The following is a 24,407-nucleotide window of genomic DNA, read 5'->3' as shown; positions in this document are numbered from 1 at the left end:
TCCTGCAGCCTGTGTGCCACTAGCACTGCACTGCAGGATGTGGTGAAAGCACATGTCAGCACAGACTCCAGGAGCAAAGGAGAACCAGGAAGACAGGAGAGCAGTCAGCTGGAGGAAAGGGGTGGGAGAGCAGGCCTGGGGCATGGAGAGTCAGCAGGTAAAAAGGTTTTTTCCCTAGCTGAGGAGAGGGTTGGCTTTCTGAAGCACTGCCAGAGAAGCTCTACAGGCATGTGGGATGGTTACTTACATCTTCCTCTGTGTCTCCACCTTGCATCGTTCCCACAATCCGTGCAGCAGCTCTTCCTGCAAGGGCCAAGAGAAGCACCATAAAGCCTGGCTCATGGCTAACACTGGGAAACAGGAAACAGCATCTGATCACTAGAAACCACTTTTTTTTTTACTGTGAGGGCAGTAAAAAGGTTATTAGTGAAGATACTCCAAACCCAGCTGGATGTACTCCTGGACAACATGCCCAAACCTCCTGTTTGAGCAGAGGAGTTGAAGCAATGATCCCTTCCAACCCCAAGAATCTGCAAACTGGCATATTTCTTCCTCTGTGTTGGTACACAGAACAAAAGCCTGTTGTTGCCATGTGACAAGCCTCCTGTGCTTTAGTGAGCTCAGATCCTTTCTGATACTCCAGGAGGGCCTGACATCTCACAGGAATCCCATGCAGAGCCAAGGCAAACCTCAAGAATTTCCTGCAGAGAGCTGGATGTGTAAATCTGAGGAGAGAAGTGGAGACTCACTGAAAAGGGAGAACATGCTTGTGCCTTGCTCTGCTATTTTTCATCATATAGCAGAGGCCATAGGAAACGAGGAAGATGCTAGCACAGTCTTCTTTGCTAAGAAAGGAGCCTGGAAGGTGTTGGGAATGGGCATAGCAGAGTTGTGACCAGGGAAATTTGGTGTGGGCTGCCTGGGTGACTCAGCCCTGTTCCTGCAGCCACCAGAACCCCCTCAGAACTCACTGCATCCTACTTACAGAACTGCTGTCACCATCCCATTTCACCATCTGCTTATCTCCTGCCACCACCAGCTTCCTCTGTGCCAAATACGGAATGTTCCAACCTAAACAATCCAATCTTTACTGGTTTTAGCATGAAAACAAAGCAGCTTAAAAACATGTCTTGCCAAACCTCTTTTGTACTGCCCAAAAGATGACAGGTCTCTCTCATCCCACACAGACTGATCTCAGTTACTAGTAGGCAAGAGCTGCCTAACTCATCCACAGCTTACTAAAAAGCCCTTGTTGCATTAAGGCAGGTAATGTAAAGGATAGATAAAAAGCAGTGTCCTCTGTCCATCAGGCTGCTGATAACACAGGCAGTGGCAATGGGATTTACAAGAATCCTGGACATAAATTCTCTCTTTGACCTTTGGAAACTTTTGCTCCAATTTATGCTAGACTAAACTATATAAATTTGGAGATGATTACAACTGACATCATTACACAAGAACAGAACCACATTTCTGTCCAGCCTACAGATGGCTCTGGGAGTTTAACTGCAACTTTGCTCCGTGGAAGGCTCAGCATAATGTGTAAAATAGGGAATTACTACCTCCAAAGGAGAAAGCTGCAGGGAGCTCCTAAAATAAGACAAAGCTGAGAGAGATCCTGAATATAAAAGAGAATCAAGATATCACATAGGGAGAGCTGATGGAATGGGACAGTTCAAACTGCCAAGGGAAGAGCTTAGAGAATGCTCACAAGTCTGCAGGATGCTGCTTATCCATCAGTGGGAACAGGAAGGACACCCCATGGGCATCTAACTGCTTACACCTGGAGGAACACCAGAATCAGGAACTGCCCAGACTTGGATCCGTGTGTTGTTTAAGCCAGAAATACATCTCTGAACTAGGGACTGTGGGATCAGCAGGATTAGGTCCTGCAACACAACCCTGGGACACTGCCAGGAGAGAGCTCAGGATGCAGAGGGACTGGAGCTTCACCTGTGTCCTAAGCTGTCAAGAGGAGAGAAAGCAGATTTTCCATGTTGGCAGAAGAGCTTCCATGACACAGGCAGGAGTGTTACTTTAACATTTTCCCTCTGTGTGTGATGTTTGCACCAACCTCTGGACCTGCCTGCAATGCAGCCACAGGACTGGAAGGATCTACAGCCCCTGAGCCAGCAGTGGGTACACTAACCCTGTGCCTGCCCAAGCTGCAATTGCAGCCCACAGGGCTAGGGCAGCCTGAGGGGAGGGGAAGGTGGATCTGCAGCTGGAACAGTTTGCTCCCAGTCTGCAGATCTGCAGGCAGTCCACACTGCTACATGCAAATTCCCCATGGGAACTCAGAGACAACTCTGAACTCAGATTCCCTCTGCATCACATTCCCTTCCACACACAGAAAATTGGGATAACCTTTCTGATCTCTGTGTGCCCTTTGAGCACTGTGTTCTTAATCAGAGAATCACAGAATCTCCTGAGCTGGAAGGATTCACAAGGATCACCAGTCCAACTCCTGGCCCTGCACAAGACACCCCAACAATTCACCCTGTGCCTGAGAGCACTGGCCAAGTGCTCCTTGAGCTCTGTTTGTCAGGCTTGGGGCCAAGAAATCAGACAGGGATTTTCAGAGGAGCTCTAGGCTTACACACAACATTCCCAAACTCCAGATGGACTGCAAAGGTAAGAATTTGGTGCCCAGCAGAGCCTGTGTCACAGCTGCTGTTCCTGTCTGACTCACTTCTGCCCACCTGATGCCACAGTAGCTCTCCCTTCTCTGCAGACATCCAAATCTAATTTGGCTTCTGAAAAGCAGCTGCAAGAGCACTGAGCATGGGAACTACAGATTCCTGATGCTTTGGAGACTCAGGCCTTGCTTTCTTCTGGCTTCTTTTTCCCCAAAAACACAAACTCCAGGCACTCTGAAGCAGCAGAGAGACCCTGATCCCTGTTTCTGCAGCAGAAATCTGAATAGAGCCACAAGCAGGAGAGAGAACTTCCACAGACACAGACTTTATCCATTCACAGCAAGTGCACTCAGTGCCCAACTGCCAACACATCATTACCACACTGATCCCCTGGGTCAGGGCAGCCACGGTAAGAGGCTCCAAGAGAGCTGCTCTCACTGTGTGACTCTGGTCTGCTGAGAAACAGGGTTTATAAAGCTGTCCCCTTACAGTAAAGACCAAATGAGCTGAAGTTGTTCCTGTCTCGGTGGTGAATTGGTCTCTGTGGTCCAGACAGGACAAAAACACCCCTTAACAGCAGCATTATAAAAGGAAACAAGAGCTAAAGCACTGGGATAATTGGTTTACAGCAGCTGAGAGAGCCTGGCAGTGTGGAATAGAGCGTGATTTACTACAGACAGGCACAGCTCTCCAAGTGTGGATCACTTCTGCTCCATTCAGTAACACTTGCCCTGCCTGCCCTGCCAGCAGCAGCACAGTGTGCCAGTCTGTGTGCCCCAACCTGCCACTGCTGCCACAGGGAGGAGGACAGAGCCTGGGGATGCCAGAATGCATTTCAGAACACTGATCCAAAACAGGCTGGAAAGATGAATCTGTACATGTAAACCCAACATCAAAATCTGCCTCTTTTGATATTGCAGATTTCAAAATCCCCTTTAGGTCAAGGTGAGACTGGACAGGTTCTTAGAGAAAATGACTCTACTGAGGGTAGGTTAAGTCTGTGGAAGCCACATCTGGCTCAGGAAATGCTGATAGGGTTGAAACAGCTTGAGAGCAGGAGGGAACCTGAGCAAAATTCCTACACTCCTCTGGGAGTGAGTCCAGGGGAGGCCACAGAGATGCTCTGAAATCCCCACACAGATGCTTCATCCAGACCCCAGAGAAGCTTTTGCTGACATTCACAATCCCTCACTGCTAACAAGGAGAAGTAACCTGATTTCCTGAGTGCATTTTGCTTAACCCTGGACTAAGCAGAACAATTCTTTTCCTACCTGAGTGAAACACAGACCCTCAGACAGTAATTCCTGGGAGTTGCTTCTGGCCAGGGCTCCAGTGGGATCAGCAGCCAGAAGCTACAATTCTACTCCACGGGAACTGTGTTAGCAGCCAGATATCTTCCCCTGAGACCAGGAACCCACCTGCTACACCCGTGCCTGTGTCAGTGCAGGTGCTCTTATGGCCTCACTAAAGGTCTCATTTTAAAGAAGACTCTGCTATAAAAAGTGCCAACAGCTAAGGGGAAATAAATGCTTTGCAGTGAGAAATGGCATTGCTTTTCTAAGGCTTTGTATAGACAACTTCAAGAATCTGTAAGGCAACCCCAAGGCAGGACTTTTCTCACTCAGCAATTTTTCCCCAGTAAATACTCCTTAATTTGCCCCCCTGAAAGCACTGCTTTCTCCACATGGCATTATCCTGCTCTGGCTCCTGAGAGCTGAGCAGTGCCAACACCTAACTGATAACAGGGGCTTCTCACTCTTTGAGTCACTCAGATCATTCCAGCATATCCTTCTGAAGAAAGGCAAGGAAGGAAAGGCTAAGGTACCTTGCAGCAGAGCTTCTGTGCCAATGTGCTGCTTCATGATGTGCCCATCCATGTCACTGTCAGACCCTTCGTCCTCCTGGATGTCAATGTCAGAGTCACCAGTACCTAGTGACAAAACAACCAGTTATTAGCATCACTCAAACCAATGCACAGCTCAGAGCAGCAGTGGGACACAGGACACACAGTAGTGTCTACCTCTGTTCAAGCCCAAGAGTAAACAAAAATGCAGCTGCAGAGAGGACTGGCTCTACTGACAAGCACAGGGAAATGGCCAACACACACACCCAAAGGAGTCATCCTCCTGCACATCAGTGCCACAGCACAGAGCACTACAACACCTGTCCTGGGACAGTCCCAGACTGGACCATCAAGGTGCTGTTTGAACACCCCTCTGGGTATGAAGCATATGGACAGTCACAAGGTGCTAATTCAGCAATTGATTTCAAGATATACCTCTTTTAAAAGGTTAGTAAGTGTGAGCTTATTGACACATCTCCTGATCTTTGACTCTGATGCAGTACCAAAACCTGTGACTACTGCCCTGGGGAGCTGTTCCAGTGCCCAAACACCTCTGGGGGAAGAACCTTGTCCTGATAACCACCTAACCCTCCCCTGACACAGATGAGTAGCTCCACACCAGCTGCTCCTACAGACCAGTGCTGATCCTAGGGGTACCTGAATGCAGGAGCTCAGGGAATCTCCAGTGCCAGGACCCCATGGGAACAACCAGCACAGCAGCAATAGCTGCTGATTATTTAGAGAAAATAGGCAATTCTTTCCCAGGTACATTTAATTATACACGTCTGAGCTGGAAACCAAAATAACTACTTTAATTAGGATTAGTAATGAGCTGACACATCTTTGCAATATTTAATTATGAGACAATATACAAATATTAGACATTTTTCTGTCATCTTTTTCATTGCAACATTAAGTTAATGACAAAATAATAGCAGCAAGGGAACCACTTGACACCCTGGTAAGATTATGAGGCTCCAGCAGTGTTAGCTAGAATTTCTATCTAAGCTGCACTTTCTTCTTTGGCAAGTGAGGAAATCACTCACTGCTGTGTGACCTGGATGCTGCTGCTGTTTACTTGGCATTTAGGAAACTGAGGCTTTGTTCAGCCCTTGCATGGGCAAACTCGTTGGGAAGAGCCATGTGGAGCTTAAATAAAGGATTCAGGTTCATGCTCTGTATATTAAAGAAGTTTATCACACCTGGGATGGCTCTTACTGCTACTAAAATGCCCTAAATGCCCTCATTCTTATCTTGTGGGTTTGCTTGCTCTTTGTTCTATATTTTGTTCCTTTGAGCAGCAATTTCTCCCTCTGAGGCCTTGTCATTTGTGTTTCTGTTAGGCAGCAGCCCTGGCCAGAGCTGAGGATGCCTCAGAGAGCCCTTACAGTTACTTTGCCAAACCAATTCCATCCCCATCAGCCCTTTCTGCTCCATGCTGGCTGCCAGCTGAGCTAGGACTAATGGTTCCCACTGCCAAAGGGCAGGTTAGATGGACTATTGGGAAGGAATTCCTCCCTGTGAGGTGCTGAGGCACTGGCACAGGTTGCCTAGGGAAGATGTGGCTGCTCCATCCCTGGGAGTGTTCCAGGCCAGGCTGGATGGGCCTTGGAGCAACCTGGGCTGGTGGAAGGTGTCCCCATGGTAGGGGTGGAACAGGATGAGCTTTTAAGGCCCTTCCAATCCAAACCATTCTGTGATTCCACAATGATGGAGCCAGAGCTCTCCAACAACAACCCATGCAGCAAACCAGCTCACAGTCCTCTGGGGACAGGACTTGGAGCAGAGCACAGCAATGTGATTCTGCTCCTGCTGGGGCACAACTCTGACAATTTGTGGCTTACATTTGACATTTCACTTTCCTGAGAAACTTTTTCAAACTTTTTGTGGCCTCAGACTCTCAGATACAACATGCAAAATACATTTCCCTTGAGACCAAGACAATAATACACAGGAGTGAATCTACTTGTTCCTGGTGCCTCAATGCTCTCCTGCAGCCCTGAGCACCCCCAGCTCCCTGCAGCACACTCCTGGGCACTCCAGCCACTCCTGGAGCTTCAGGCTGCTGTTTGAACGTGTTCCTGTGTTTTTATTTTGAAAAGGTAATCACCAGAACAACTCTGTGCTCAGCCCACCTACCACAGCTGTCATTGCCTCTTTGGCACAGAAAAAAAAAATCTTTAGATATCAGTGTACTCAAGAGAGAACATTCTGGGATTTTGAGCCCCACTTGGCTTTCCTTTCAACATTTCCACTTCATAAAGGTTTCAGTCAGCTAAATGAATTTCCTTTAGAGCAGTCCAAGGCAGACAGTACCTCCTGGCTGCAGGGCAGAGCACCACTCCAGAAGGTGGGTTGTTTGTTCCTCAGCACACCTGCTGCTCCCAGAAAAAGCCAGAGCTGATACCTGGGCAGATAATACTGCATGCAAATGATTTAATTTCTGGTAATTTGCAATGCTTGAAGGAAAAGCAGCAGGACTTAATAACTTAGCAGTGATTTCATTACAGATTTGGTAGTTTGCATCAATATTCAAGCAAACGTGTCCAACTGTAAAACCAGACACTGCTGTGGGGCAGATAATGAGCATGGAGGACATTGTTTATTGATATGCTTTGGAATGAGATGGAAGTGCTGCTCAACGTGTTCAGCTCTGTAATAAAACCTCTGTACACACAGGCACTGGCTCCACAGCAGTTCCTGCAGTCAGTAGGATGCTGCTTTTGGTGAGAAAAACCAAGTGGGCAACAGACAGCCACCTGATCCAAATGAAATCCAGTTAACAAATGGCATGAAATAATGGAAGAGGAAAAAACAGGGTGGACTGGGATTTCAGTGTGACTGAAGGAACAGTGAAGCTCAGTGCCCAGATGAAAGCCTCAGTTCCACCAAATTCATCCTGTTGTCCCACCCAAGTCAGGAGCACCAGGCTCTGCATCAGCCTGAGCACTTACACACCTCTGCAGGCTGAGGGGAAGAAATGCTCTGACACAAATTTCAGGAGGGAACATCCTTTGTCCTCAGTGTGAAACTGAGATCTGCCACCTGACCTCTAAAAAAACCTCATCCTGGTACTGAGAACTACTGAGCAAGGCCTGGACACATGTGGTTGGCTTTAAATTTTAAAAAAACCTTCTTAACAATGTGGGAAAATGTCAGAAATACCTTTAAGTGTAATAAGCTGATTAGTCTGAACAACTGTGTCTCAGTCTAGAAACATTCCCATTTGCTCCTCTTCGCCCACAAACATATTTTTACAACTCTGAATGAACCTGAGAAAACATCCTGAACTGTGGTCAGTGACCTCCATCCCTCTCCTCTCACACCACTCCAGTGTCAGAGCACCCAGTACCCACACCTGCTGACAGCTCTGCCAACAGCCCTCACAGTGCTCCCCTGAGCAGTGTCTGACAAAGTTTTGAGCCACTAACCACAAGGAGACCAAGCCCTGAGTTTCAGGCAGTCAGATCTGTTACTTGGCAGCAGCCTCAGATGTGGCACAAGGGCAGCAGGATGTGAGAAACATCACACTGTGTGTCAGCTTCTCTGAGAGCTTCTTATGTGAAGTAAAGATTGGAAAAATAACAGCAATTTCCTCCCTGCTCAGCACAAAATACATTTCTATACTGCTGCAAATACTTAATTGGGTGTATTTTCATCATGCAGCTAATACTTGAAGCCTGATCTGTATCTAGAGTTCAAAAACTTTGTGCCATTTGAGAACAGTTTTTCATACAATTTAGTGCTGGTTTCTCTTTCAGTGCAGTGGTTTGATGGAGCTGCTCTGGCAGAAATAAAAGTGATCTGCAGTGCATGCTAGCAAAAGGAAAGAAGAGCCAGAATGCAAAACATTTGGGCCAATTTTATGTATTATCTGGAGTTACAGCCTGTCAGCTACCCCCACTCCATGCTTCTGAGTGGATACTCACACACTGACCTAGCCAGGACTTGACAACTTCTCTGCTAACACCAGAGGAGAAGAAATCCCACTTACTTCCACTCTTCAGCAGGTGCTGCTCCTCTTCCTTCAGCCTGTTCTGCATGAGTCGGAGCATGTTTGCTGCTTCCTGCAAGAGGTGGAAACAACTGGGCTGGAGAAGCTGCCACAGCCAAGCAGCTCACTGGATGATCCCAGAACAGCAGTTAAGAGAACTCAAAGGTAGACTGAGACTAGAAAAATGACAGCACTGAAAATATTTCAGGAAAAAAAGGTCCTAGTTGAAACATGGGAGCTCCTACATAGTTTGCCAGTGAGGGTCAGGACACAGAGCTTGTGTGGCTGAAGATACACAAACTGGTGCCACTTACCACAGCAGCTCTCCATGCTAACAGCTCAGGCCACACAAAGCCAGAGAGTCATGTGTATTCCAAAACCACCCTTAAAACAACAGGATGCAAGAGGACTTCAAAATTAGATTGCTTTAATGTTTCTCACACACTTCTTCCTAAAGCTTCCCTAATTAATTAGCAAGTTTTGGCTTCATTCTGTCCAGCTCCAACACTGTAGCACCCACAGCTAGTTTGGAGCTGGCAGGGAACAGCACACTTGAGAGCATGAGGGTCCTGAGACGTGAGGCATAGCAGCCACTGCTCCTCTGCAATAGGCAGACTGTGCATCAAAGTCTCACCTAGACATTACCATCTGCCCTTTGGGAGCTCAGAAGGGAGGGACTAAACAGAAGGAGACCATCAGCCCAGGGTGAGGGATGACAGGTTGGTAATTGCTTGTTCTTGCACAATGGAATGTGTTTCCTGACCTGGGTGCTACACTCACGCTCTGTGTGAACTCTCTCCCTCTCTCTGAGCTCTCCCCTTATAGCCTCATGCAGTAAATGAATTAATTCTCCCCTGGCATGATTCAGGACTGACTTGTGATGCAATAGAAAAGTTTTCTGTAGAGGTTACTCCAGTTTTTCCTGTAGACATTACACATATTCTGTTAAAATGATCAAACAGTGCACAGCTTGCCCAAAGAGCACCTTCCCTGTGAGGACAGGCTGAGGGAGTTGGGGCTGCTCAGCCTGGAGAAGAGAAGGTTGTGTGGAGACCTCAGAGCACCTTCCAGGAGCTGAAGGGGCTCCAGGGAAGCTGCAGAGGGATCTGTGCTAGGAACTGCAGGGACAGGACAAGGGGCAATGGGGAGAAATTGAAAGAGGGAAATTTAGATTAGATTATCAAGCAGAAGTTTTCCCTGTGAGGGTGGTGAGACACTGGCCCAGGTTGCCCAGGGAGGCTGTGGCTGTCCCAACCCTGGCAGTGTTCACAGCCAGGTTGGATGAGCCTTGAGCAACCTGCTCTGGTGGGAGGTGTCCCTGCCCAGGGCAGGGGTTGGGGTTGGAAGATCTCTGAAGTCCATTCCAACCCTCAACACACCATGATACTATGAAGAGACTGCTCAGCCTCTGACCATGGAGGCTGTTAGGACTGTACTGGACAAAGTCTCAAGCAATGTGGACTGATGCCACAGCTGTCCTTGCTGGGAAAAGAGTTAATCTGTCAATCAGTGACCAAGAAATCAGCTTTAAAAGTTATTCAGTTGTCTGGTTTTCTATTTTTAAAAAAAATCACCAAAAACACCTAAGCCAAACCCAAAATTTTTCACCTCTAATACTCCTCTCCACTACTGTGCTGTGCTCATTTCACAGCCAGGATGGACAGGGCTTGGAGCAGCTTGAGCTAGTGGAAGGTGTCCCTGTCCATGGCAGGGGGTGGAACTGGATGAGCTTTAAGGTCCTTCCAACCTAAACCATTCTGGGGTTCTATTTTGTAAGAGATACTCCTGAACCACCCAGGAACCAGAGGTCAGAGCCAAGGAGTAGAACACTAAAGGAAACACAGCACTGACCTGTCTGCTAAGGATTTATGTGACTGTCTGTGGCAGGGCAGAGCTCAAGAGGACTGTGGAGAGACAGAAATATTGGGAGGCACTGGCAGAGATTGTGACATGAGCCCAGTCAAGATCACAGGCTTTAAATCATCTGCCAGTACTGAGGGAAACCTAAGCAGAATGAAGGAAACAAGAAGAGGAAAAAAATAAGATCCAGACCAACACTTTTTGCTCAGGATTTTCCAGTCAAAATCATTATTTTAAGTAAGCAGTAACAGAGGAATTCATTACTGCCTAAAATAACACAACAGATGATGGACTTTGTCCTGTGAATCTAATGAAGTCATCATTAGATAATGCCAATTACCACAGTGACAATTCTCTATTTTCCTTATTTGCTTTTGTGGGAGAGCTGAATGATAATGACTCAATAACAGCTACTGAACATTCCCTCCATGGATCACATTTCCATTGTACCAAACTTACAAGTGATGCTGTTTGGATGTGTGATTTACTTGAATTAATGCACAATTCTGCAATGCAAACCTGAGGTCAGTTTGCAGTGCCTGAAGAGATCATCACCCAAATCAATGCTGATTGAAGTTAGCAGTGGCAGCAGTGACCCATCCACCACCCCCAGGCAGACACTGCCACGTCCCCACCAGAGCCTAAGAGCAGCACAAGCCTCTCCCTGCGTCACAGCCAAGGGGGTGCAGGGGGTCAGGACTACTCACTCTTTTCAGGGAGAGTGTTTATCAGACTGAAGAGCAGTTGTGCTTGGTAAACTTGATGGTTCCAGGAACTGATAATGGAATCTGCTGCCTTCCACCTTGAGGTCAATTAGCTCCAATACCACTCGCATTGCTGTGGCAAAGAACCTCTTCACCGAGTGGCTCATGCACACTTCAGTTTATTTCTGATTTCCCACCCAAATTAAGAGGCAGCAGCAGCAAACCTCTAAGTCTTGTTAGAGCCCAGGATTACAGACCTGGCTTTTACCATTTACCAGCTTGAAAACATTTGCAGTCCTAGTTCCTGCTCACCAGGACAGTGCTCTAGCTACTCTTCAGATAACTGGAATAAAGCTATTTTTACACTTCTCATCATGGTGGGTTAGAGAAGAAGGAAGTGCAGATGAGTAATGATGCACACAAATCTCTTGGAAAAGGGGATGACAAGCACTGTTTCTAGGCCTGTTCATGCAACAGGCTCTGATTCTTTAACACAAAAGGAGCAGGTAATCATCCCTGGGCAACCAGCAACCTATAACACCACCAGGTTTGACTTATATATCCTTCTTCTCTAGCCCCCACAGCTCTGTGTTCTCCACATAACAGCAGGGACAGCTTCATTCCAGCTTACAGATCAAGACAGGAGCTGCTGGTTTAAACACTCCTGTGGCTGAGCAGGAACTGGGATGCAGGATGCTCTGAAGCCCTTGTTTCCCATTAGCAGATGGCCACCAGCAGGTGTTTCCAGGGAATGCCACACTGCCAAGGGGAGTCACATCCTGCACAACAGGTCAGGTCAGCCTTCTCCACAGTCCTCTCAAAGATGCAACAAAGCTTGAGCAGGAGACAGGCACACAGCTCCCAGTGACCTATAATGGAAATGTCCATTGACTTCAGGACTCCCACGTGCTCAGGGTAAGCCCAAACAGGAATGGAAACAGATTTCTAGCCAAACATGACTCTCAGTCCCAAGGCAGAAAGGTGTTCAATCTGCCCCAGGACTCCCTCCCTTTCCCTAGTCCTGCTGTTTGACCCTGCTGCAGTGCTTCTGACACACACAGCTTGGCCCACTGGTCATCCCAACACAAAATCCTCTCCAAAGGATCCTGACAGCATCCTGGAGCTCTGAGAGAAGGTGGCAGTGACCATGCACAGGGCACTAACCCCCCCAGCCCATGCTGAGGGTTCTGCCAGGACACATCACTGCTCACATGTGCACAGTGCTCCATTTTCCTCCGTTTCACAGAACTTAACCAGAAAGTGCTTCCACACAGCAGCAAACTGACAATTACTTGGCTGTTCAAAACCTCAGGCTGTACTGTTTTGCCTGGGCAAACCAGAGTGCCAGGCTCACAGCTCTCCTTCTCCAGTGCTGAGTCCCAGCAGCAGAGTAAAAACCTCCTCAATTTCACACACATCATTCTAACATTACCTACTTATGTCATTTGTGCAAAGCACTTGCAAAACACCAATCCCAAATTAAGAGTTATTTCAACTTTTTCTTTCAAACAATCACCCATTAAAATGTTTCTCAGGGATTTAAGGGGTGATCTCTGGGGAAAAACATACATATTGAGCAGTGTTGCTGCAAGTGATCTGATTGTCTCTTATTCTGAGAGAATTCCAAGTGATTTCTGTTACATAATTAGACACCTGAAGTCCTTGTGAATATTCAGAAAGCTAATGCAGGCTGGCAAGGAAGACAGAAAGACCAAAAGATGAATAATCCACTTATTCTACCTTGTTACCAAAAGAAACTGAATAAAGAAAACATGTAAAACCTAAGAGGCAGCAAATTCAGAATGCACTGGACACTGTTTTCATCCCATGTTTCTTCTGGAGTGCAGTCACCTCCCACCAGCCCAGGTTGCTCCAAGCCCTGTCCAACCTGGCCTGGAACACTCCCAGGGATGGAGCAGCCACAGCTGCTCTGGGCAACCTATGCCAGTGCCTCAGCACCTCACAGGGAAGGATTCCTTTCTAATATTCACTCTAAATCTCTCCTCTTTCAGTTTGAACCCATTCCCCCTTGTTCTGTCACTACATACCCTTGGAAAACATCCTAATAGTGAAAAAAAAAATGATTTAAGCAATTTCAAACCCAAGAAAATAACCAAGTTGCTCAGAACATGCTCTTCCACGTGTCTACCACTTCAACAGTGATCCTGGGCTGAGATTTCACAGCACTGGCATAAAAATCAGTCTGAGGAAGCTTTAGAAGAAAGCAGCTGAAGAAGAAAATACTTTAGAGGTCTCCTCTGAGAAGCACAAGGAAGAATATGTATATATGTACAGAAAAGGCAACTGCCAGAAGATATGGCCAAGTTGTTCTGGCATTGCACAAGTTAATTCCAGAAGTGCCTTTTTAAACTGTATTACCTGTGTTGTCCTTTAAAAAAGAGGCATTCACTCAGTCCAGAGAGAATTTCAATCCTCAAATCTGAAAACCCCTGAAAATTGGTCTTTTCAGACCAGCCAAAGCTCTAATAGCTTTCGTGTCTAAACATGCAAAACAATTTCATCTGAGAAGCAGGACCAAGTGAACAAAGTGTGCTGAATTGTCTGGCAAAGCAGGAAAGCAAGAGCAAATCTTTTAGGAGACACAGCACCTAAATCCTGCCTCAGCACAGAAGTGCAGGAACATGGATTACCTCCATGAACAGCACAAAAGAACAGGCAGAATAAAAGAGGTGGCTGAAAGTGAAGGCAACAGCAAAGACAGTGAGCCTTGGTTAAATTCCTGGGATCCAAGAATAGGTAATGCATGACAATTTGTCAATAGGTGTGAGCAACTCACTATAAGAGGAGTCGTGTGAGGACTTCTGGACAAAGAGTTTCCTATTTTCCATCCATTTCACAGAGCTCCCACATCACAGGGTCACAGGATGGGGCAGGTGGGAAGGGACCACAGTGGGTCAGCTGGTCCCACCTCCCTGCTCAGGCAGGGCCAGCCCAGAGCACAGGGCTCAGGATTGTGTCCACATGGGTATCAAACCAGCTCCAAGCCCAAGTGCAGGAGACATCTGTCTCGTTGTTCAGCAATGGTCTTTCAATCAGAACAAGAGCTCCCAACCACACACCAGGGCAGGAGGGAGGCCCAGGAGTGGTGGCTCAGCTCTGAGCAGCTCAGGGAGTGCTGGGTTAATCTCATTACATCACTGCTGCTTTCTGCCGGCAAGCTGTTCAGCAAAACACACAGCAGTGATAAAAGCACTGCCTCTCACTGCTCCTGCAGGAGATAATTAAGATTTGCTTGGTAGAACAAAAGACAAATCAGGGCTGGGGGAAAAAAAAAGCCACACAATTTCCAGTGTTTTCTGACAGCTGGAGAGAGCTGTATTAAAATGGATTAAATGTAATTATCCTCCTCACTTTTTCCTCTGTTGATGCTGCAAAATGGCACGAGATTGTAAACTTTAGGACAACATGCAGCAGCATTTTGGAGCAAACTGTTTGGTTTTTTCAAGCCTGTAATAAACAGCCCACAGTTGTGCTCCACCAACAAGGAGTCAAAGCAGTGAAGCATCACCTGAAAAGTTGATCAAGACTGACAAAGTGAAAGACAAACCCTTGTGTTCCAGGGTGGCAAGAGGCAAATCCAAAATGGGTTAAACAGTGCATTATCTCCTAAAAATAAAAGTCCCCTCACTGGTTTGGAAACAGGAGTGCACCAGCAAGTCTCAGTTTAGTTGGGACCCAGACTAAAATCATGGAATGGTTTGGGTTGGTAGGGACATTAAAGATAATCCTGTCCCATCCCCTGCCATGGGCAGGGACACTTTACACTAGCACAGGTTGCTCCAAGCCCCATCCAACCTGGCCTGGAACACTCCCAGGGATGGAGCAGCCACAGCTGCTCTGGACAACCTGTGCCAGTGCCTCAGCACCTCACAGGGAGGAATTCCTTCCCAATATCCCACCTATCCCTGCCCTCTGGCAGTGGAAACACATTCCCCCTTGTCCTGTCCCTCCAGGCCCTTGTCCAAGTCCCTCTGCAGCTCTCCTGGAGCCCCTTTAGGTACTGGAAGGGGCTCTAAGTTCTCCCCAGAGACTTTTCTTCTCCAGGCTGAAATTACTCATCTTTCAGTTCCCAAATCTCAGAGCCTGATTTTGGGGACTGACATCAAACAGTAGTTTGGCCTCAAGCACTCCTGAAAACCTGTCTGCAAGAGACACACACACACAGATCCTTGTCTTCTAACACAACAGCAAAGCAGTGGTGGCTCCCCAAGTCACTGTGCTGCTGCCCACTGAGATGGTCACAGCTCCATCCTTGGTATAGTCTAAATATTTTCAGGTACAAGGGACAGAGGTGTGCAGAGAAAAAACACATCTTTTTGACTCTGTAATTCTGCACAACACTGAAGAGTTGTTTCCTGCTTATCCTGAGAAACGAAAAGCCAAAGCATATGGGAAGATTCCCAGGTGTGCCACAGAAAGAAGAGGACAAAGGACAATAAAAGATGCTCTCCACATTCTAAGCACAGCACAGCCCTGACAGACAAAGGCTTTTTCGTTGTCTCATTATCTGTTAACAAAACCCCCTGAAGAGCTGAACACCAACTCACTAATGAACTTCTGCACATGAATTTATAAGCAGTTTCAGGTAGCTCAGTTGAAAGCATTTCTCCTTTTGCTATTAAGCCTCAATGGCATTTGAACAGAAGGGAAAAATCAGATTTTAGGCTTCATTTCAAGACTATGATTGAATTGAGGACTTTTTTGTTTGGGGAGAAGCAAGGATATGGAGAAGAACCAGACCATTCTAAAACAAGACACAGGAAAATACCAAGCTGACTGCAGATATGAGGTGAAACAGCATCTGCAGAGACAGTGTTTATAAATAGGGAGGTTTCTGGGAAATTTGGTTCACAGTGATTAACAAGTTGTCAAATGTCCAGGTTAGCTTTGATAAGACAAGTTATTTTATCCCTTAAGCAAGTAATGAAGCAAAACATCAGAGACTTCTCACCAGAACACAGCATGGCTGTCCCTGGGTCCAAAGGGGAGGATGGACAGAAACAGCATTGGTTAGCAATTGGTTAACTGGTTGCACTGGTGAGATACTTCCAGTCCTGGGGGCAGTTCTGGGTCCCTTGTGACAAAACAGACATGGAGGTGCTGGAGAGTGTCCAGGGAAGGGAATGGAGCTGGGGAAGGGGCTGGAGCACCAGGAGAGGCCGAGGGAGCTGTGGGGGCTCAGCCTGGAGAAAAGGAGGCTCAGGGGGAACCTTCTCACTCTCTCCAACTCTCTGCCAGGAGGTGCAGCCAGGTGGGGTCAGGCTCTGCTCCCAGGGAACAAGGGACAGGACAAAAGGAAACAGCATCAGGCTGTGCCAGGGTAGGTTCAGGCTAGACATCAGAAAGAATTTCTTCATGGAAAGGGCTGTCAGGCATTGGAATGTGCTGCTGTCTTACCTCAAACATCTCCTGCTCTGCCCGGTGATGGTCATCTAGGAGCTGCTCCATGTAGGTCAAGTTACAGAACTTCTTTAGGTAACTGCTGTACTGTTTCTGCAGCTGCTCCTCAATCTTCTCATACTCATCCATGAAAGCAGGACTGGGGAGAACAAGCACAAAATACTCAGTGAAGTATGTCCACAGAAGCTGTAGCTGCCACATCCCTGGAAGTGTTCCAGGCCAGGCTGGACAGGGCTTGGAGTAATATGGGCTAGTGGGAGGTGTCCCTGCCCATGGCAGGGGGTGGAATGAGATGAGCTTTAAGGTCCTTCCAACCCAAACCATCCTGGGAGTCTATGCCCCAACCCTGGCAGGGTTCACAGCCAGGTTGGCTAAAGCCTTGAGCAACCTGCTCTGGTGGGAGGTGTCCCTGCCCAGGGCAGGGGTTGGGGCTGGATGATCTCTAAGCTCCATTCCAAGCCCTAAAATTCTATGATTCCATAAATACTGTCCTGTATATGCAGAATTCTGAGATACATTTTTGGTCTTGCAACTTCCTTTCCATGTCTGCTAAACTAGGCTCAAAGGACCTTTTGTTTTGCAGGCTGCACACTGCTTCAGAGATTAAAGCTAAAACAAAACCCCTCACAAAATTATCCTGTGGAAATTACATAAACAGAAGGTTATTGTGCACCCACCCCCATTTCCTTTCACTCGGGGACAAAGGCAGCACTTTGGCCCCTTTAGCAGGCAAATTTAAGTTAATTATCCTGTTGTTCCATCACTCCAAAAATTAGCATGGAGCATGGGTGGTGAATCACCTGCTTTGCAGGAGATTTACTTGCTACAGAAGTGTGTTGGGTCATTACAGGAGCAATTAGACTCATGTGATGACGTGATGATGTCCTTATACTGCACAGCTAATTGCTGCACCCCAAACCAACCTGCCTGCTTGATGCCTCACATCTGACAGGCTGAGGGAGCTGGGGCTGCTCAGCCTGGAGAAGAGAAGGTTGTGTGGAGACCTCTGAGCACCTTCCAGGAGCTGAAGGGGCTCCAAAGAAGCTGCAGAGGGATCTGTGTTAGGAGCTGCAGGGACAGGACAAGGAGTAATGGAGATAAATTGAAAGAGGGAAATTTAGATTAGATGTTAGGAAGTTTTCCCTGTGAGGGTGGTGAGACACTGGCCCAGGTTGCCCAGGGAGGCTGTGGCTGCCCCAACCCTGGCAGTGTTCACAGCCAGGTTGGATGAGCCTTGAGCAACCTGCTCTGGTGGGAGGTGTCCCTGCCCAGGGCAGGGGTTGGGGCTGGATCATCTCTAAGCTCCATTCCAACCCAAACCAGTCTGGGATTCTGGAATTCTCTAGATCTTATGACAGGCTGTAACCCTGCCCAGAGGAACCAATCCCAACAAGGGATGCAGAGTGAATTCTTTCTCTTGGTGGCTACTGCTGGAGCAGAAGGGTCGAGTGTATCAGCTCCACCTGTTATGCTCACACTCCTTTCTGCAGAAGATCATCAGTCTAGAGTCTTTACCGAACACTCTGCAGAGTCTGTAGCCTCTTCTGGCTTCTTTCCAGCTCCAATTTTCGTTTCTCAGTCTTGGCTTCCAAACTGGCTTCATCCAAGGCCACATTATTCAACATGTCTTGAGTCTTCTGGACTTGTTCCTAAAGGGGAAGGATGGTGAACCGTGGTTGGAACAATTAAAATGTCCTTTCATGTGCTGAACATTGTTCTGTATAAGCTCATCTGTGTTCATTCAAGCAGGCAATGGAACTGACAAAGTTCTTAATGAACTAACTGGACATTTACAAACTTCAAATACCTGATTTTTCCCCCAGACATCCTTAAAGAAGAAAAGGAAACCCTCCCACAGCTTTGACTTTAGTTTGCCTTCTCACTGAAAAAGCAGCAGAAGATAGGAAGAAACCTCCTCAGAAAACAATCTGTCAGGATACAGAAGGACATCTCCTGACATGCAAATCTCTTCTCCCAGAGGCACCAGCACGTTCTGAGTCACTTCTTGCAGCCCTGACTCTGCACACTTCACAGGGCTTAGACAAGCTGAGTGGGATGCAGAGGTCTGTGCTGGTTTAGGCCATTTTCAGCCTTCCTGCAGAACCTGTGGGGCTATGCCTGAGCTCCCAACACAGGCAGTGGACATGACCACATGTATTTTCTCCCAAGAGCGAGGTGGAGGGCAGCTCTTCGATGCATCAGCTGGAGGAATGCCCCGAGGAACTTCTGATCACACACCTGATGTTACCAAAGCCTGCAATAGCCATGAACTAAGCTCCACCAACTAAGGAGATGCAGCACCACTCACTGCAGAGTTGATGTGGGCTTTGGCACCCTTAGCCCTAGGCTGTTGAGAAAATGAGCTATGTTCTTCTTGCAGCAGAGAAATGAGATGTTTGCAGTTAAATAAGTATCATTTTGCTTACCAGAACACAGTCAATGGCAATTTTCATCACCTTTTCAGCTTCATTTATCTCCAAAGGTCTGGCAATAGATTCCGTTCTTGCTTCCTATGAAATACAAACACACCAATATATTTAAACAGTACACAAAGGAACTAATATATGCAGACCTGAGGGTGATCAAGCAACAACGATAGGATCGTCTGCATTATAAATTGAGTAGGATTTAGTGTTTATTCACCAAGGCTGAGATGATTTAAGGAACAGGAGATGATGAAAAAGTCATTTAAGTGAGGCTGAGATTAGCACTGAGCAATCAAGGCACCTTCTCAGAGCAAGGTAAGTGCTGCTGTCTGACTGCAAGTGCTCCTGAATGCAGATCTTTGGCAGCTGCCACGTTGGGCAAAGTACCAACAGGGCATGGACAGGACAGTATTGGTTCAAAGGGTTAATTTTATCTTCCCACTTTGCAACAAGCCCTTTTCCTTCAAAGTGATAGGCTGGGGTTTGGGAAGCAGCAGGACAGCTCAAAAACATCACAGCAAACCAGAGAAATCTCCACATTTCTGCCAATTTCAAGAGACACATTTCCCCTAAAAATCCTCTGTGTGGCAATTTCGCAACCAAAGCCCAGGAAATGAGGGAAATTAATTTATCAGCTGCCCCCAGGCAGTGTCTCGACCACATAAGTAACATTTGGCAGATGGAAAAATGTTTCCAGGGTTCCAAATGAAATCACTTCTCGTGGTCAGGTTCCAAAGAGCAGAGAGTGATGCAGCCAAGCCTCACATAGCTCTCCCTCTCCCCAAAGGAGCTTGCAGTGAGCTGCAGCTGCACAAGGGATGGCAGCAGGGATCAGCTCTTGCATCAAAAATCTGGGAATAAAGATCCAAGTTCAACGTCCTGAGTGGCAGCTCTGTGCTGTAATTAACACCCCAGTTCCACAGCTGGATCTAAATGCCTCTGGCTCCCCTAAGAGTTTAATTCTAGTGTCTAATTCCACTAAATTCTTGGTGACTTTCGCAGGTTTGGAAGAAGCTGTATCCATAACAACAGCACTCGGAGCAATGCCCTGTACTTACTTCAAAATTTATCCTCCACAGCCTGGGAAACACTTTATCTGCCTCTTAGAAGCTTTAATCTACAAAATTCAGCAATGCCTTTATTTACACGGCAGATGCACAGGGAATAAACAATTTGTTCAAGGTCACACACGGAGGAAGTGCCAAGAGGAGCATTAGAGAACAAACACAGGCACAGCCTGTCTGCAGCACAGGCTCAATGCTGAGTACAGCTAAAACCAGATTATTTCCATTTTCCTTCAGTTTTACAGAGCTAATTAAGAGGTAAACAAAACGAAAACGACCTTGAGGAGGTCAGGAATCTTTCTGCCTCTCACCAGCACAGAGACAGTTTTCTTCTGGAATTATTTTGCTTCATTATCTTCCTGTATCTAATAATTCATGCAGGTCAGAGCAGGGCAGGTCCCTGCCAGGCTCCTGCTCGTGTGGCCACAGCAGCTCTGGCAGATGCAGAGTGGGAGGCACTCAGAGTCAGGATACAAACAGTCAGGAATTTTCCCTTTGGCATGTGTAATGTGGAATAACCCAGGAGCACCTTCCCCAGCTGAGCACAACTGACCTTCACAGTCTGACCACTGCTTTACTGTGAGCTAAAGCATGAACTGGATCACCTCATCTGCCCTCCCTCCCCCAAAGATCCATCTGGCCATCTCCCCAGTTTGCCTTTTCCTGGGATACAGCGGAGCACTGACTTTTTCCCCACCTCTGTCCATGCCCAGGGTGGCAGCAGTCAGCTCCCAAACACCCAGATGAACAGTGAAGCAGTGCTGCATTTTGCCCAAAGTACTGACATTAATTCTGCTTTTCTTGATTCTGGGCTTAATCCCAGCACTGGGACTTTCAATTGCGACTTGTTTTATTCATTTAGTATAGTATAGGAAGACAGAAAGGAATCCAAACAAAATCTCCCATCCTCACCTCAAACCCACACGGACCTCCACCTTCCCCATCCAAAACAAGAGCCAGAAAACATCTTACAGCAAACCAGATCTCAACATGCCTAGTTACTCTGCCACACTTGTCCTGAAAATTAAGGTTACACAGCAATGCAGTGCAGAGAACATCCCCCTGGCAGGGTAGGAAACAACACACAGACACATTCCATGCATGGAATTTGCTTTTCACCCAGGGATCTCACTGCCTGGCACCAGAACTCATTCATCAGCTCTACTGAGCTCAACAAATCCTACCTGCAATTTCTGTGCTCCAAGACCTAAGCCAGCAAGAGTGAAAACTGCAAGCCACATTGCAAATGAAAGGCTGAAATGCATTTTACAGCAACAAAATCTGTGCCTCCAGCACTGCTCTGCCCAGGACACCAACACCCTAACCTGTACTCACCCACAGCTGGGCTAGGAACAGCACAGCTTCCAGGAAATTCCAGCATTTTCAGTTGGGTTTTCAGTGGGTAAGAAGAGCATAACTATGGGGTTTGTTTGGGGTTTTTCCCCCCCAGAGCTTAACAGCATCATAATCTGAACTGAGCAGATGTAAACCTGCAGGTTTTGTTTCTTCCTCTGTCCTTAATTAAATGTTTTTTACATTATAGACTGACTTTGGGAGCAGTTCATATATACATAAGACCTACAGATTCAGCCAGGGAATAATGTATTTGCAATGGCATCAGAAAAGCACAGAAACACATTTCCAAGGAAACAAACACAGACTTACACCCTCCCCCAAAAACATGCACATTTACAGCCCTATCTCCAATACACCTAATAGGACCATTCCCTAAAACCTTCTCTAGCTGTAATTTGTTTTCATCCAGAAAGTAATTTATTAAAAAAAGAAGTGTTTCATGACTCGAAGCAATAAAATTTCTCTAATGTATAAAGCTTTTCTACACAGTTTCTATACAAATTATGTGCAAAAAAAGACCTCCAAGAGAGAAAGTAAAGGTTGTGGCACAAATTTGTCAACATTTCTAAAGGAAATCATGAGTTTTACTTCACTTTTCCCCAATGATCTTTCCCCAAAAGCTGCTCAGACTATGAAAACAGACCTAGTCAACCCATTAGTGCCAAATGGTGGCATTTCTTTCACAGTTCCTGGAAAATGAAGCCATCCTCACTTAGGATGGAAATTAGACACATCATCAGCCTGTCTGAGCCTTCATTTAAATATTTGGAAATGGATGGCTTGGAAAAAGAGACAAAAGAAAAGCTCAGGGAACATAAAACTCCAGTGTTTTCAAATTCATATAACTGCTGTCACAGCTGTTGGTGCATTTTAGTACATGCAAGAGATTTCAGGATCCTGACCAGGGATAATGAGCCTTGCCCTGACACCATTAATCATTCATCTTCTGCAACATATCCATCCCCACCACTACAAGGTGCACATGAAGTTAGTATTTCCAAGCAGTTCCATAGAGTTTGAGTTTCCTGCTAAAAAGAAAATGCCAAACAGTTCTCTCAAGCTTTCTGCAATCTGAGCACAAGCAGGAGTGGAAGGTCACGGAAACTGTCAGATCCATTCCTTCCAACTCCCTAAAGATTCATGTCACATGCAGCCACTAAGAACCACTGAGAACTTTTCACCTTTCCCTATGCAACACCCAGTGAACACAAGTCCTTCCTCACTCTCCAGCATGTACTTACCCTTAGTTCCACTTCTTTGCCAAGGAGGTCATAGAAAACTGCTCCTCTGGAGGTGATTTCAGAGGCAAGTTGTCTAGCTGCCTTCAAGTCAGCAATCTAGGAACACAGCAACAGGACTGAATAGCAGGAGAATCCTCAATATCCCAAAGAAAATTCACACTTCCCATTTTGGTGTTAAAATGGCATATGCAGGGAAAACTCCTATAGTACTGAAGAAGTTGTGCACTGGAATCAGAGTGAGCCTGTCTCTAGGCTTTAAAACACTCCACACGGGGCACCATTCAGGCCACATCAGGCCAATAAAAAACCCCAACAAACATCTTTAAACCTGTGACTCAGCCAGTCGTTGGTTCATGTGCTGGCCAGGCCAAGGGAAACTGAACCTTTTCCATATGGAAAAGTAAAAGGTTTATAAACCACAAGGAATGTGACCAGCATGCTGCACTGGTAATGAATACTGATCATCTACATGTCGTTTTCATGATTTTTTTCAGGTGCTTCTTCAGAGAAACATACCAGATTGAGAGGAAGAATCACCCCTGGGTTTGCCATTTGCTCAAGAATCATAGGATCATGTAGCTGTGGAATGGTTCGGGTGGGAAGGGACCTCTAAGCTCTTCTCATCCCACCCCTGCCACGGGCAGGGACACCTTCCACTAGCTCAGGTTGCTCCAACCAGGCCTGGAATACCTCTAGGGATGGAGCAACCACAGCTTCTCTGAGCAACCTATGCCAGTGCCTTAGCACCCTCAGAGGGAAGGATTTTGTCCTAACAAGAGGCATGACCCAGTGGAGCCATAAGAGAATCAGAGACCAAAGGTATTAGAATATAAAAGAGGTGTTTAAGCTAGCAAAAAGGCAATTCCTCTCATTTAACAAAGTGTTGAGTTTTTCAGTACGGAGAGAGGATGTTTTATTAACACCCAGAAATGACATTTCTCAAAGGGCTTGAGTAGCTTTGGTGTCTGCTAGGCTAACAGGAAGACTTCCCCTTCCTTCAAAGCAAAGAGGTTGAAAGACAACTTTGAGTCAGTATTTTGCAAGCTGCTCTTGTTGCTACAAGGTTAGTAGGTAGAAAATAGTCTTTATTCCAGCCTACTCCAGTATTTCTATGATTTCAAGAGCAGCTCAAACTGAACTGTGCCACTGTTGCCTTGTATTATCCTTCTGCTTGAGACTTCAGAGATAAAAACAAATCAGAGAATCACAGAACCTCAGCTACTGAGAGTGAGTTCAAACCACACCTCCTGCCTTGCCAGAACATTCTCCACTTAAGTGTCAGCTAGCAAATGGATTTGCCTTTCCTAAGTGAACACAAAGCCCCCAAAACAAGTACAAGTTTTCCTTACTTTTGAGCCAAGATCAAACTTGAACTTGCTGCTGTCTTCCTCACTCAGGTCTGAACGTTCCACTCCCTTGGTGTTCATGGCCCCGTAGAGCACAGAGGTGACCTTCAGCAGCTCCTTCACTGCGTAGCCATCTGCCTGGTACAGCTTCTTGGTGTTGAGCTTGATGTGAGCTTTGGTAGCCTGTGGGAAAAAATAAAGAATTCATCACCCTCAAACAACAAAACCCTCATTTCCCTCTTCACTCCAAAGCTCTCTCTGGGGCAGCAAGCTCTGCTGTGCAGGAATAAATCCTCCTGTTTGGACACACCAGTTCTCCTCAGCACAATCCTGGTGTTCCTAGGAAAGATGCTGCTGACATCTGTGCACACTCTGCACGTCAGGACACTTGCAGATAATGGCCTGAGTGAAAGCACTCAAACTAGCCAATCTTTCCTCCCTGTGTGGGATATCAGCCTCAGCATGGCTCCCTGGCAGACTCACCATGAACTGAGCCACAGCCTTGATGAAGAA

The 24,407-nt window shown here is 46.7% G+C and overlaps 1 protein-coding gene across 1 annotated transcript in view; it reads right to left on the bottom strand.

Annotated features, from left to right (window-relative positions):
• CLUAP1 (clusterin associated protein 1) overlaps nt 1–24,407 on the bottom strand; it is a 27,103-nt gene that overhangs the window by 982 nt on the left and 1,714 nt on the right. Inside the window, 9 exon segments of the mRNA XM_009070659.1 lie at nt 248–303; nt 4,465–4,569; nt 8,477–8,549; nt 16,459–16,600; nt 17,977–18,110; nt 18,888–18,971; nt 22,549–22,644; nt 23,898–24,077; nt 24,378–24,407. The exon segment at nt 24,378–24,407 is cut by the window's right edge and continues 28 nt beyond it. Of these exon segments, the coding sequence (XP_009068907.1) occupies nt 248–303; nt 4,465–4,569; nt 8,477–8,549; nt 16,459–16,600; nt 17,977–18,110; nt 18,888–18,971; nt 22,549–22,644; nt 23,898–24,077; nt 24,378–24,407 (900 nt within the window).

The sequence above is a fragment of the Acanthisitta chloris genome, unplaced genomic scaffold (genome assembly GCF_000695815.1).
Source record: "Acanthisitta chloris isolate BGI_N310 unplaced genomic scaffold, ASM69581v1 scaffold24042, whole genome shotgun sequence".
Classification (NCBI taxonomy): domain Eukaryota; kingdom Metazoa; phylum Chordata; class Aves; order Passeriformes; family Acanthisittidae; genus Acanthisitta; species Acanthisitta chloris.
Note: the sequence above shows the minus strand (reverse complement) of the source record. Positions and strands in the feature narration are given on the sequence as shown.